Consider the following 14,952-nt stretch of genomic DNA (forward strand, 5'->3'; position numbering starts at 1 on the left):
GTGAGATATGAGCGTGCAAGGTGGTCCAGCTGCTCCTGGTAGGTACAAAGCACTGATGGCTTCATCATCCTCCTGGCAACAGCCTGATGTTCTTCCATGGTACCTGATTGCAAGTGCTGCATCTTTTTAATTAGTTCTGTTATTTTTAGTAGCAAATGGGAAATGAAAAGGTGGAGGGTCCAGTGGATTGTTGATACTAGTCCACAAGCCAGAATAGATTAAGGGCTACATTTTAGAAAACCTACTGGCACCAAGAATTCCTTGATAATCAAGAAAAGCATTTTTCATTCTCTTTCAGCATTTTTAGGACTGAAAAACTGGCAACTGCTTGAAAAGTGTGAACTAATTTATTTCACGAACTAATTTTCCAATTTACCTGCAGTGTTGAATGGCATAATAAAAAAGGTATGAATAACACCATGCTACAATGATCAGGTTCAAACCATGAGCTTCTCAACTGCACACACACTCAGAGGAAGTAAATTCTGACAGTGGAAACCACAGATTGTGGGAGGTCTTCTGGATAGCTGGATGTGGAAGAGACCTCAAGTAACCTATATAATACCTATTGCCCTCTCGCTTACTTAGCACAGAAGTACTTTTATTGTCTAAGCCCTCTCCCAAAGTTGGGGCTTTACTTAGAAAAACTCCAACTAAGTAAAACCCCAACTTTGAGAGAGGGCTTAAACAATAAAACCACTTCTGTGGCTGGGGTTTTCTAAGTAAAACCCCAACTTTGGAAGAGGACTTAAACAATAAAACCACTTCTCAGCTCCTGTTACAGCTTGGCTACAGCAATGTACAAGTCTAGCCAATGAAAGCAAAGCAGGAATCTCTGGGGAAGTTTGTGAAAATATTTCTTTTGTGATAGAGGGGCTGCCTCTTTCTCATTATGTGTTCCCCTTCCTGATAATTTGGGATATGGAAGTGATGGCTGGAGCTATAACACCCACTTGGCAACCAGAAGGGAAAGGCCGCCCATCACCAAGATTTCAGCCTAATGTACCACGGGAGCACTAAATGCAGACCAGCTATCTTCTATATCCTGACTTGTCACATGGGGAAAACACCTTTTCAAAGCCACTATTTTTTAGTCTCTGTTATAGGCAAAGGCAAATCCTAAGGGATACATTTATTTATTCCGTTATTTCTTAAATTGTTTTGTGTTTTTGCAAGAAGGAGCACTTTGTTAGCAGGTCACAACACTTGTTTATATGTAAAAATACCCACGCTACAGATGGCATGTGGGAGACCAAAAGGTGCTCTTTTCAACAGTTCTGACTGAAGAGTCTACCTGCCCCAGTGTGAGTGTCACCTACTTCTGCACCACCTCCTGCTCATGGTCCAGAGGCATCTTAAGTCCCCTCCAACCAAACTCACTTTCTGTTTGCTTTCTCTGCATCTTTCAGGGCACCATAAACTTTTCTCTCCCTCCATCAAGCCAGTTAATAAAATGTCATATCCACGCATAGAATCCCACTGGTACTGAGCCAAAAGCAATCCCTTCCCCATGTTCTATTTTCACTTTGTCATGCCATCAGGATGTGGTAATACGGTATCCTGATAACACAAGAAATGACCCAGGCATACGGAGTCTGAGAAACAATCCAGATCCTAACAGTACTGGGCAGAAAAAGTCATATAAGAGGCAATATGCTCAGGCTTTCAAGCAAGAGACAGACTATCAATATTGAAAGAAACCAAGGGCTGTTACCTTCTAGTGCTGCCCGTGCTGGGTGAACAGCCAGCCAGTCATCCTGGCCACTGGCTCCCTTTTCACACATTAGGGATGGCTGTAATGGGGGTGTGTGTATGTGCGCATTATCTTATATATCAAGACAGCTGTGTTCTGAGCGGGCACAATCCTCCCCAATGCTACAGGTCAGAATTTCCAGGAAGTTGATGAGATATCAAACGTCTGTAGCGCAGCCTCCCCAAGCATCCAGTCGCTTGCTCACCTGTTTCACTTCTGCCTGCAGGTGGCGAAGCTGCACGCACTGCTCCAGGTGTTTCCGATGCTGCTCGGCGGCTAAATCCAATTCCTGCTGTTTTTCATGAAGAAACTCCAGCAGGTCCTGGACCCGAGTTGCCATATCTACATCTCTGTCGCAAAGCAGCTCCACGCCTGTGGACATTAAAGGGAGACCCTAGAATTCAGCTAGCACTTCAACCTTCTGTTCTCAAATGGTGGATGGCACAAAATCTGCTTTTGTGAATGATCTGCCCAGCTAGGGGCCAAGCCATTATGCTGAAGGGCAAGTTCAAGGAGGGTAATGTGTGTCAAAGGATGTACAGGCAATCAATCCACGTCCACATCCCATCCATTTCTACTCCCACACTGATAACTAGGAAAGTGCAGCATTCTTTAGAAATGAGCGAATTTCAGGGTTTTTTTGTTGTTATCCTCATTACATGCAGTTTCCTCTTTAGTAAGCATTTAATTTGTGTGAAATGAATAATGCAATATGCAGGTTGTTGCTAAGTTTCTAATACAATTCTGAACCTATAGTGACATCTGCTGGTAAAATATAAACTAATAAAATAAAGAATGCAAAAATGTTTTCCTGGGATTTATAGTTCATTCACAGAGATACAACATGTCATTGTGTAAAATTAAATTTCATGATACTTAAAATAGTATGTGAGAATATCATGGGTGAGTACTCTAACCATGTTAAATGTGACTGTATTACATAAAAATGCAAAACATTCTTTTAAAGAACAGGTATCTAGAATACCTATATCGTAGGAACTAACAAAATGTGCAGTCATCCCACTGAAATAAACTGAATTGCCATGAGGACATGAAGAAATCACAACGGACACAGATGGAATGAGCCTCTTACCAGAGGCCTGGACCTCATTGACATACTGCAGAAGATCCTGCCCTTGGTGGATGACGTCAAAAGTCAAGTTGTTCATGGTCAAGGCTTTGTCTGCGTGGTGCTGGAGGCGCTGCTCTGCGATTGTGAGATCTTCGGTGTCGAAGTCATTCATTTGCTGAGAAAGCTCATCATTCCAAGACTCGAGGTCTGAGATAATCTGAAAGAGGAAGGTATTTAAGATCAAGACAAAAAATAAATACACGCAGCCACCTCTCACTCTGTACCAAGTAAGGAAGGAAGAGATGTCTCTCTGTCAAAGAACAGAGACGTCAAACACTTAAGATGCATGACTTCAGTGGTATACAGATCACACCTCAATAAAGCCGTTTAAATAAATTAAACATAAACAAACAAACAAACAAATAAATAAATAAATGGACACAGAAGCCAGATGAAGGGGTTCCCACTGGCCAAAGATACCAAAAGAGAAGATAAATAAATTACTGAAACTACGTAAAATATATTGTATATACAAAAATCCATGACTATTCCTAATGGTGTTCAAAAATAATGAGAAGCTAAAAGTCAAAAAAAAAAAAAAAAAAAGAAAGAAAAGAAAAAGTATTTGGTTTCTACTAGAAGTAGACAGTAAATTGGCTAGGGGTGGTGGCTCATGCCTAGAGTCCCAGCACTTTGGGAGGCCAAGGTGGGAGGATCACTTGAGGTCAGGAGTTCAAGAACAGCTTGGCCAACATGGCAAAACCCCATCTCTACCAAAAAATACAAAAGTTAGCTGGACGTGGTGGCATGCGCCTGTAGTCCCAGCTACTTGGGAGGCTGACATAGGGGGATCGTTTGAACCTGGGAGGCGGAGGTCGCAGTGAGCTGAGATGGCACCATTATACTCCAGCATGGGCAACAGAATAAAACCCTCTCTCAAAAAAAAAAAAAAAAAAAAGTAGATAGAAAACCAATCATTATCCTAAATATTGGCACTTAACTAAAAGATAAAAGAACATTTTATAATGAAGAATTCCTCTTTATAGATGAATCTAGCTATTAAATGTAGAAAGAATAATAAAATTGGAAAACTGTTTTCACATTCTCATAAGCAATGATCATCAGCACATAGTGAACCACTGTGAGAAAAAGGCTGAGAGGATTTAACCACAGAAGGCTCAGCATGACGGTGCCTGAACCGGCCTCAGGGTCCCCAGGGAAGTGGGATTAGACAGGCCCAGCCTTCGCATGGGGAACTACGATGCACCACCTCGGAAAGACTCTTGCACAACAAGAGAACTAGAATCAGGTCTTTGCATCTAACTTCTAAGTTTAGAGGAAACACCAGGGAAACTAAAAGTTACACAACCTAAAATAATACAAGTGAACAAACACTGAATGTGGGATCTGGTTCCTTTGACAACCGATCTAGTTATTCTAGCAAATGATGGCATAAAAAAAAGAGGAGGAGGACAAAAGAGAGACAATTCTAGATTAAGAAATTGACCATTAAACACAAGAGCCAACTTCACGTGCCTCCTAATTGAGGCACCCACGTCAATCTGAACATGCTGGGAGTTGATGACAATAAGAAATGACTGTTAAATTGGGAAGATGTTTAGTTGATTGTGGGGATGTAAGAAAATAGCCTCATCTTTTAGAAAAGCCATTAGAAGTGAAAGAATAAGCTGGCAATGATTTTCTCTAGAACACTATAGCACCGCAATAACCAAAGAAGGTTAACCAGGCTGGTAAAATCATGCTGAATTTGTGGGACAGGCACACGGTAGTTCCATTGTACTGCCATCTGTACTTTTGTATAGCTTTGAAGACATTCATTCATTCATTCATTCATTCATTCATTCATTCATTCAGAGATGGAGTTTCACTCTTGTCACCAAGGCTGGAGTGCAATGGCGCAATCTCCCCTTACTGCAACCTCCGCCTCTGGGGTTCAAGCAATTCTCCTGTCTCAGTCTCCCGAGTAGCTAAGATTACATGCCCCTACCACCACACCTGACTAATTTTTGTATTTTTAGTAGAGACGGGGTTTCACTATGTTGACCAGGCTGGTCTCGAACTCCTAACCTCAGGTGATCCGCCCGCCTCGGCCTCCCAAAGTGCTAGGATTACAGGCGTGAGCCACCACATCCGGTCATAATAAACTTTAAAACATAACTCCATACTCCTATGGGCCATCAGATGTGGCATCTTCCTGGATAAGAGAGGAAACCCGGCCAAAGCCTAAACTGCTCAGATCTTCATTTTTCAGGATTAAAGAGAATAGAGCTTCTCAGGCTGTGATCTTGTAGCAGCTTCTGAACCATATCTGAAGCTGGCCTGAGACTGGGCTGCAGGTACAGCTTCCTCTATTCAGGATGCACTCCCCCAGGCTCTGGCACCCTGGCTCTATCTAGGACACTTGTAATTTTGTGGCCTTGCTGGGGGAAAAATGTATGTTTTTGTTTCCTGATCTGGTTCAATGAAACTGGGAGTACTTTCATATACTTATAATAAATACAACTTTTTTAATATTAAAAATTTTTTTTCTCTTTAAAATAGTATGAAGATAAATGAATCAATTTTTTTTTTTTCAAGTATCAAAATGTCCTGGAAGAAAAACTGCAACTAATGCTTCTGGTTGGTTTGTGTTTCCTAGTTGAAAATATTCCATATGCAGCTAAGTTTTACAAAAGTGAGTCCTTTGAAGTGAGAGAGGGGAGTGGACCTGGCTGGTCTCCCCTTTAGTCTGTGCTGCTACCTTGGGGAGGCCACGGCAGGCCCTCACTGGGCAGAGGCCAGCGTGCAGGTGCCTCTTCTCTGCATAGCTCCACGTGGATCTAAAGGTCAAGACTCTGAGAGCACCTGAGCAGGTTTCACCAAGCCACGTGTTTAGGGTTTGACTCCTTTCTTGTTATTCACTAATGATGAGCATGAGCAGAGCCAAAACGGTCTGTTGTTGTTAATGAAAACAGTGCTGGAGATTTAGACAAGTGGCCAAGCAAAGGCATCCAAGAGAGTCCTGCGCAGGGCTGACTTGGTCCTTGCACCACAAACCAAAACCACTCCCCAGGGCAGGCCTATAGACAGGCCCAGGGGAAGTCACACGGCCCACTACGGGCAGAAGGTCCTTCCTGTGCCAAGGTGACTGAGGGCAGGCTACGCACAGCCCTGCCATCCCCAGCCTGAGTGGCAAGGACTGCTGATGAGTTCTAAACCAGAGACGAGAAATAAATATTAAGGGGGTGCGCTCTGCAGGTGTCTATCAGCAGTCACAGAGGAACCACCGGGCAGCCCAGAGGTATGTGGAGGAGGCCTTTGGGCCGTCACAGCCACCAGCTGCATGAAGCGGCCAGACTCCAGGACAGCAGGCTCACCCGCGGAGGGGAGCTTTGGCTCCTTTCGTCATGTCCCCAGGTAAACTCACACTCACACGACTGGACTGACTTCTGCTCGCACGGTGTCAAAAAAGCAAGCTCCTCCTAAGCACAGAACCCAGAACCACTCTCTTTGTGTTGAAGAAAGATAAAAGACACCTGTAACTTCTTTCTCCTGTTCACATATAAGGTGCAGAAGTCCATGTTTAGGTAAGAACTATGGATAATCTGAGAACACCTCTTTGGGGGGAAATTGGGTTTTCTATTATCTAAAATGCTATGACCACAAGTCAGGATTATTCCCACTCTGGGAGAGAGAAGGGCAAGAGAGAGAAAGACGGAAAGAGAAAGGGAGGAAGCAAGGAAGAGAGAAGGTAGGAGAGAGTGAAGGTGGGGAGAGAGAGAAAAGGGGAAGGTGAGGACAGGAGGAGAGGGGCAAGGATGAGAAGACGAAAGGGAGGAAGAGAGGGAGGGCTGCTGCCTGAAGCTGATGACTGTGCCTAAGCTGAGGACAAGGGAGTGCTGTGTGCGACCCAATCAAGGTTTAAACACCCCAAGACTGAGAGAAAGCTGTGCTGGCTTCCTTCGGTTCTGCTCAGTGCTTGCTGTGCTCTGCTCCTGCCACGCGAGCTGCCTGCTCTACTGTTTCCAACGTTAGGGCCCAGGGTTGAGCATCCCCTGGCCTCCCAGGGATGATCCAATTCCAGCCTCCAGGAACCCTCTCTCCCTCCCGGACCCCTCCTGGTGCAGAGGCTGGGGGTGTGGGTGAGGACACAGGACCTGAGCGGGGCAGAGACAAGAGGGCACTGGTGCTGTGGAGGAAGCCAGGGCTCCCACAGGCAGGCAGGCAGGCAGGCGCCGGCCACGGGACACTCACGTCGATGGCGTCCCTCTCGAAGATCCGCAGCTGCAGGAAGAGCTCCAGTTTGATCTTGCGCTCCTGGAAGAGCTCCTCCATCTGCGACTGCGCCTCATCCAGCTGCTGCAGCACCGTCTCAATGTGGTTGATGGAGCTGTTGTGGGGGGTCTTGTTACTGGAGATGGCAGAGTCCCTGCGAGAGCGCACAGAGGAACAGGAATTGGATGAGAAAGTCACACAGTGTTAGACACCAGATCCGGCCACGCAGATCTTCAGGGGAAGAAAGCTGGCAGGAAGCTGCACTGCTTGTCTCAGAAAATGGAATGGGCTGCTCCCCTGCAAAACAATATTAGGCTTCCTCCTCGGAGCAATCCTGCTGAATGTGAGGATACACTGAAGAATTTCTCTGGCATTTTCTGAAATCACTCTGTAAGAAGGCTAATAATTATAGAAAATCACTTTAGAGTTGTATTTTTAGCCACTTTTCTTGTTAAGTAAAAAACGGATGATACCTGGTTAGTATAAATGACAGAATCATATTGGACATGAGAGGTTAACCTTTAATGCAATCAATTAAGCCTTTATTAAGTAACCGCCTCCTGCCTCTCCCAGCAAAAGTGAACGTCATGTAAAGCCCTTATCAGTCAACGACTTGAGAAACTGTCCTGAGTGATACAGTAGGGGGTTAAATGGTCCCCCTGACCCAATAAAAAAAAATCTGCTTCCAGAGGAAACAAAACCAACCCTGGCTCTGCCTCCATATCCTGCTTTGAAGAGCACTTGGGGGTGGGTGTCTGCCCCTTGCAGGCCTGGCTGAATCTGGACGTTGGGAGGTGAATACTTCTGTCCTCTAGACCGGCCTGAGGGCGCAGTCCTCGGAGGCTCACATTCATCTCGTTTATAAAGAAGTGTCAATAATTACTAGTTGGATGTTAAGAGAAAATATTACAATTAAATTATGTGGCGTATTAGTCGACGTTATAACGAAAACTATTATGAAGTTAAACTGTAAGGAAGGAGGGAAAAGAAAAGAGAGAAGAGAGCCATTTCTCTCCTTTGTCTTCACGACGCTGCTTGCTCTGCACTGAGCTGGACAGAGAAGCAGAGCTGACTGCCCACAAGAGTAAAAGGGGAAGGGGAGTCACTGGCAGGGCTTCCGAATCCGTTTGGACCAGGAGAGGGGTGAGGCCCACCTGAGCTGCTGGATGAGGTCCTCCCCTTCCTTGATCACGTTGACAGTCACCTGCAGGGTGGTCTGCTGCTGCTGGCCGAAGCGCTTGATGAGGTCCTGCACGGCCTCCACCGACTCGGCATACACGTCGTCCAGCAGCTCCTTCTGCAGCTCCTCCAGCCACGTCCACAGCTGGGGAAGGGGAGAGGTGGGTGAGGCCGGCCGGCCTGGCTGCACCACCAGGTGGGCCGCACGGTGTCCAAGTGGCCCCAGCGGAGTCGGTGTGTGACTTGCCCTGGGAGGAGACTGGTGACAGACCGCTCCCAGAGGGAAGGAAGGAAGGACAGGAGGGAGGGGCATCCAGTCCCACTGCCAGCGGAACACATGCACAACAAAAGCAGCATGCCACCGCCGCAGGGAGGAAGATAAACAGGCGGGCAGCACTGTCACAAAAGAGAAAAAGGAAAGGGAAGGGAAACTGCTCTTTCCCATTCTCCTGAGGCTCAATCCTGAGTGTGGTGGAAATAAGAAAAGACCCTCAGTCCACAGAAACCTCTGCTGACATAAGACACCTTCTCTGACATGTCTCAGGCTCTTACGTAGCAGGTGGACACTTTTATTTCAAGTTTTCATTATTAAACCACTGATTTCCCCCGGAAGCACACAGAAGGAAGTGCACAATGTGGTGAAAGGAATTCACCACTGAGCCTGGCCGGGGACCAGGGTGTGGAGCTAGGGAGGTGACGGCACCAGCCCAGGCCCCGCAGTCAGGCTGCCAACAGTTCGGGCCTTTGACGGAAAGAGTGTGCACGCCGAAAAGACGCAGACACCTCCACTGCCACCACCATAAAACGGGCTGCTGGAGACCTAGGTGAGCAAAGACACCCTGGAACGAGAGTGGCAAGAACGGCTTTGGGCCTGGTGGGAGCCGAGGAGCACAGCCTACTTCCTGCAAGTCCATTAACTCCTGCAGATCTCTGGGGTACTATTCATGGAACCGAAAAAGACAATTAATTACACTAAGCAGGCCCTGGTGGCTTGGCAGCGGTTTGGATGTGGAGAAAATGCTTTCAGCCTCCTCAGGGACTAAGAGTCAGCTCACACATCTTCTGTATGTCTAGTGAGAACAGCCAGCTCAGCTGGAGAGATGGGGCAAGTCGGGACCTCCCGCTTGACACCCTGTCCAATGCCTGCTGCCTCGAGGCTCGTAAGTCAAAACTGTATGTGCAGAAAGAAACTGTGTGTGCCTGTGGTGTTCTGTTTCCAAGCCAAGCTTTTTATAAAACAGCTTTACTGAGGACTAACTGACGTACTATAAGCTGCACAAATGTAAAGTGTCCAGTGTGAGTTCTGACATTTGTCTACGCCCAGTTCACCGTGAGCCTCTCCCTCATCCCAAAGCTGGCTGATGCCCTCTGTCCCACTCCCTCCCTGGCACTCACCTGCTCTCAGCCGCTGGAGATTACCCTGCATTTTCTAAAATAATTTCTAGAACTGGACTGGGACAGTATGTACTTTTTTTTTTTTCTGTCCAGCTTCTTTCATTCAGCATAATTACCCTGAGATTTATCCACACTACTGTGTGTATCAAGGGTTCATTCCTTTTCGCTGTCGAATAGCAGTCCCTGTATGTATGAAACCACAGTTTATCCCTTCATCTGCTGGTGGACATCTGGGTTATTTCCAGTTTGGAGCCACTACAAATAAAGCTGCTATAAACATTTGGGCACAGCCTCTGTATGAACTTACGATTTCCTTTCTTTTAGATAAATATCTAGGTGTAGAATGGCTGGATCATATGGTAGGTGTATGCTTAACTTCCTAATAAACTGTCAAGTTTTTCCAAAGCGGTGTATCATTTTTACCTTCCCACCAGCAGTGTATGAGAGTTTCAATTCCTCCACTTCCTCACCAATAACTGATGTGGTCAGTCTTTTTAACTTAAGCCATTCTAAATGAGTGGTATATCTCACTATGGTTTCAATTTGCAATTCCCTAATTATTAATGATGGCAAACCCAAGCTAAGCTTTTAAGTGTTCTTTTGCTGTCAAACATATCTTTAAAAACACACTATTACCAAATGACTTTGTTTCTCTGAAATATGCATAGAGAAACTGACTTCCATTTGTAACAAAGAAAATCTTAGTATCAATTCCACACTACAATTTGTTCCCTGAGCAATATTTATATATATAAAATATACTTTTATTGTTATCTGCAAGTCAATACACATTCAAAATACAGCAGGCCAATTTTAAAGTAAGAAAAGTGCTGGCAAAGAAGTTATTTTTCAGTCCTGTTACTCAGTGTCCTAAGAATTAATTTTACTGAAAACATTAAAGTAAATAAAACATTTGTTCACTTTTCTCATATTATCCACCCTATTTTTTGTGTCTAAGTTATCAAATTTCATATAGTTCAAGAATTTTAATCAACTGGGTTTTAGAGATAGGCCAGTTCAAAATTTTCATTCTCTAGATTACGGAAGAGAAGCCCCAGGTGATGAAGTGCTATGCCCGAAAGCTGGTATCAGAAAGAATACTTCGCCAGAGTTGGCATCAATATTTAATTCCACATGAAAATGCCACTCATCAACTCACCAAATACGAACTGATGCCCTGCACCATCTATAAAGGGTCTATAATCAATAAGATGCTTTCTTGTTCCTTTGTTTTCCTCTAAATTCTCATGAACATGGCAGCTGCATTTATAAACAGGAAAGATCATGGCATGAAGGACTCTCCCAATTTGCACTAACATTTCCCATGTAAAACATTCTAAGTTGCTAAGTCACATGGTATAGTAGTAACAGTATTATAAGACTTAGAGTAAGGCGATCTGGATTTAGGAAATGCTTTACGAAGCATTAGCTGTGGGACCTAAGAGATCACTTAATTTCTCAAGAGACTCGGTTTGCTAAAACAGGGATCCTAGGAATGCCAATGCCACCTCAGGGCGTCGCTACGAGGAGCAGATGAAAGAGGACACACTGGAGGGCTTCCCGTCAACAGCAACGCTCTAGACGGAATTATCACCCTGGTTATAAGGATGGACTTAAATTAACTGAACAGGCAAGATTTGCTCAAAGAAACCAAGTATGTGCCAACTTGGCTGCACTGAGCTATAACTAACCAATTACCAGAAGAAGGCTGTAATGTTTCATGAAAGAGTCAAAATATTTAATCAAAAACATCCATGACATTATCCAATCCATGGACATTTCTATTTAAGATGGTAACCTGCCTTCCACATGCAGGTGGTGGGGTGGGGCAGGCAACTGGCCACACACAGAGGGTGCCCACTCACTCCCAAGGCAAACCCTTTGAGTCGCATGCAGCCACTGCAGCCTTCCACCCTCCAATTCCTCTCCTCAGATGGACACTGTGAAAACGCGGTGCTGTGCAACTGCGTTGATTCTGCTCACAAAGAAAATAAACCATTGATTTCACTCCTTTCTCTCAAAAATCTCAAGTGTATCTTCTGCTTGAATACACTCCTTCACTGAAGCTGCCCCCACCTCGTCACTGTCCAATGGGACCCAGGAAATGGAGTACTCCCAGGTCCCCTGCCGGTGATAACTACAGTACTAATTAATGGACACAAAATGGAGAACACTTAAGCAATTAACAGGGGACTCTGCCTAGTCAACTTATTATTCTGTCCCACTGCTGAGATGCTAGCAACGGTGCTGCCTCTGCACTTCATGTTCAAACTTGGAGCAGAAGTGGATGATTTAAGCAAATGTACATCTGAAAAAGGTCCTCAGAAAACAGTTGACACTCTACAATCCTGCAGCCCATTGCTCTTCTCTCACTCCAATCAAATTGGAAGAAATGTAGCTGAAAATAAAGGTAATGGAGCCAATTCTGACCCAAATATTAAACCTGCAGCGCAGCAGGAGGGCGTCTGGCTCACTTGGTGACAAGTTGCCCTTCTGGGCACTGAGAAACCAGGTCCCCTGCTGGCAGGAGCCAATGGTGGCCTGTGGCTGTAGCTGCACTCCCCTTTAGCTAGGTTCTTAGGCCACTAATAGAAATTGATATCTCTTCTTTTAAATCTGTTGAGAAAACAAAAACACTTTTTTAAAAAAAGCCTACTAGAAAAACAGCAAAATCAGCAAAACAGAACAAAATTACTTAAGGCAGCAGTAGAGAATTTGCATATCCTGAACAGGACACATCTTGTAGCAAGGCCCTGAAATACAGGTGTCCCAACCACCCTCCCAGCCCTGCTCAGACTGGAGGGGTCAGGCCCCCAGCACCGCTGGGCCCTCTCCCTGAAGCCCTGCCAGCCAGTTCTGGGCCCTGAACTGGGAGATCAGCAGCCTGTCCTGACTCATTGTGAGGCCTCACTCAAGGACCCAACTTGTGGTACAGGAAGGGGGACAGGCTGCCCATGTGGGTGGGGACCCTTGCAAAATTCCTCTTCTCCAGCAAATACTACCAAAAATACCATTTAAGATACAAAAGCATTTTGCCAAGTCTCACTTTTATACTCTGGTGAAGAGAAGATGAGAAATGACCCGGAACTGGCCGGACGCACAATGCATAGCTGTGCTTCTAACAACTCCACTGCAACAGCCTGACAGCGACTATGAGTGCTTCTTCCATAAACGATCACTCAAATCAAACACTTCTCATAAGAGGTAACAGACAATAATGACTAAGAGTGTAGGTTGCGAAGCCAGATTGCTTGGGTTCAAGTACTGACTTAACACTTCCTAGGGTGTAACTTTGGACAAGTTACCTGGATCCAGCTCTTTTCTCATCTATAAAATGGGCATGGTAATAATGCCTGCTTCAAAAAGTTGCTTGGGGCTGGGTGTGGTGGCTCACGCCTATATTTCTCAGCACTCAAGAGGTCGAGGCAGGCAGATCACCTGAGGTCAGGAGTGTGAGAACAGCCTGGCCAACATAGTGAAACCCTGTCTCTACTAAAAATACCAAAAAATAGCTGGGCGTGGTGGCACACGCGTGTAGTCCCCGTTACTTGGGGGGCTGAGGCAAGAGAATGACTTTAATTGGGAGGCAGGGTGCAGTGAACTGAGAGCATGCCACTGCACTCCAGCCTGGGCGAGTCTGTCTCAAAAAAAAAGAAAAAAAAAGTTGCTTGGAGGTTTCAATGAGAAGACAATGTGGAGTGACGAAATAAGTAAATGCTAGTCACTGTTACTGTTTTTGTTCTAAGAAAAACTCTTGGCCGGGCACGGTGGCTCAAGCCTGTAATCCCAGCACTTTGGGAGGCCGAGACGGGCGGATCACGAGGTCAGGAGATCGAGACCATCCTGGCTAACACGGTGAAACCCCGTCTCTACTAAAAAGTACAAAAAACTAGCCGGGCGAGGTGGCAGGCGCCTGTAGTCCCAGCTACTCGGGAGGCTGAGCCAGGAGAATGGCGTAAACCCGGGAGGCGGAGCTTGCAGTGAGCAGAGATCCAGCCACCGCACTCCAGCCTGGGTGACAGAGCGAGACTCTGTCTCAAAAAAAAAAAAAAAAAAAAAAAAAAACCTCTTTTCATAATAATAAAAATCACAATTTTAAAATCTTTCTCTAGATATTTTTCAAAACACATTTGGGTTCCTACCAATTGTTCAAAATATGTCACTTGGTCTAGTAAACTTAACATCATCCCACATTTATATCTTTTTACTCCTAAAAATAGTACAGTATGAGGAAAACATGCTAGAATTAGTCTGTTAGAGTCTATAGAAATCACTTCCTCTCAATTCTAGGGGAAGTGCCATGAATCTTTAGGGGTCAAATGTTTTCCCTTCCACCTGGAAGTTAAAAAACAAAAAAACACACAACTAGTGTATTCCCCGCAACATCCTGGATATTTTACCGCACACTGGATGTGCTCACCCTCCTGCTGGCCGATGAAACCAGTGAAGAGCCACAGGTACCGAGGAGACCACCAAGGAACTGATCCTGGGATCATGACATTAAAAAAGGACAAACTAAATGAGGCAAAAGGAGCAAGGCTACATTTTAACCATTTAAAATACTTGCCCCTTTGGAATTTTTCTGTCTGGTCCTACATGAAATATTCTCATTCAATTTGGAGAAAAAAGTCTTAGATAAAGGTCACTTCTAATATCAACTGGGGGTGAATGGGCACATATCATAATGAAACACCATTCAAGGAAAGTCTGTTTTTAAGTTTTTAAAATAGTGTATATGATGCCTAAAATATCCTCGAATAAAGAAATGAGAAATACCCTCTAGGATGCCTATAAAATTCTTACCATAAACTTACTAAGATAAAAAATTATACTTCTGGGCATGCTGCAAATTTATAATAAAAAGATAAATCTTTGCCCAGCAGCAAGAGAGTTGTGTCCTATGGAAGTTCATAGCAGTCTGGATTCTACTGAGAAACACGAGCAGGTCTGGCAGCAGCAGGGTTAGGCAAGGCTGCCCCCTGGAGGTCATCAGAGCTACTGCTGGCCATCTCTACTGCTGAGAGGTGCCTGGGGGGATCTGCAGGCCAGAGTTGCTGGGTGGAAGAGGACCTGAACTCAGTCCACAAGTGGGCTGCAGGTGTGTACAAGACCTGGCTCATGGACAAGGATCCACACAGAAGGATGACTAGGAAGGGACGCAGAGTTCTGTGGTGAAAACCCGAGTGATTAAGATGTGGGAAGCCTCCCACAGGCCTCTATGGGCCCCACAGCTCTGCCGGAGAAATTCCCTGAAAAGCTAGCTTTGAGGTGAAAAGGC

General features: G+C 45.2%; 1 protein-coding gene across 6 annotated transcripts in view; it reads right to left on the reverse strand.

The window, feature by feature from the left end:
* Window positions 1-14,952, reverse strand: part of LOC105492335 (trio Rho guanine nucleotide exchange factor) — a 368,213-nt gene that overhangs the window by 141,408 nt on the left and 211,853 nt on the right. For all 6 annotated transcript variants that reach the window (XM_071099091.1, XM_071099090.1, XM_071099092.1 and 3 more), the window contains exons 12-15: window positions 8,255-8,424; window positions 7,080-7,254; window positions 2,847-3,042; window positions 1,959-2,125 (exon numbers count right to left, since the gene is read on the reverse strand). In XM_071099091.1, the coding sequence (XP_070955192.1) occupies window positions 1,959-2,125; window positions 2,847-3,042; window positions 7,080-7,254; window positions 8,255-8,424 (708 nt within the window). The remainder of the gene's footprint in view (window positions 1-1,958; window positions 2,126-2,846; window positions 3,043-7,079; window positions 7,255-8,254; window positions 8,425-14,952) is intronic.

Source organism: Macaca nemestrina, chromosome 6 (genome assembly GCF_043159975.1).
Source record: "Macaca nemestrina isolate mMacNem1 chromosome 6, mMacNem.hap1, whole genome shotgun sequence".
In the NCBI taxonomy this organism is placed as follows: domain Eukaryota; kingdom Metazoa; phylum Chordata; class Mammalia; order Primates; family Cercopithecidae; genus Macaca; species Macaca nemestrina.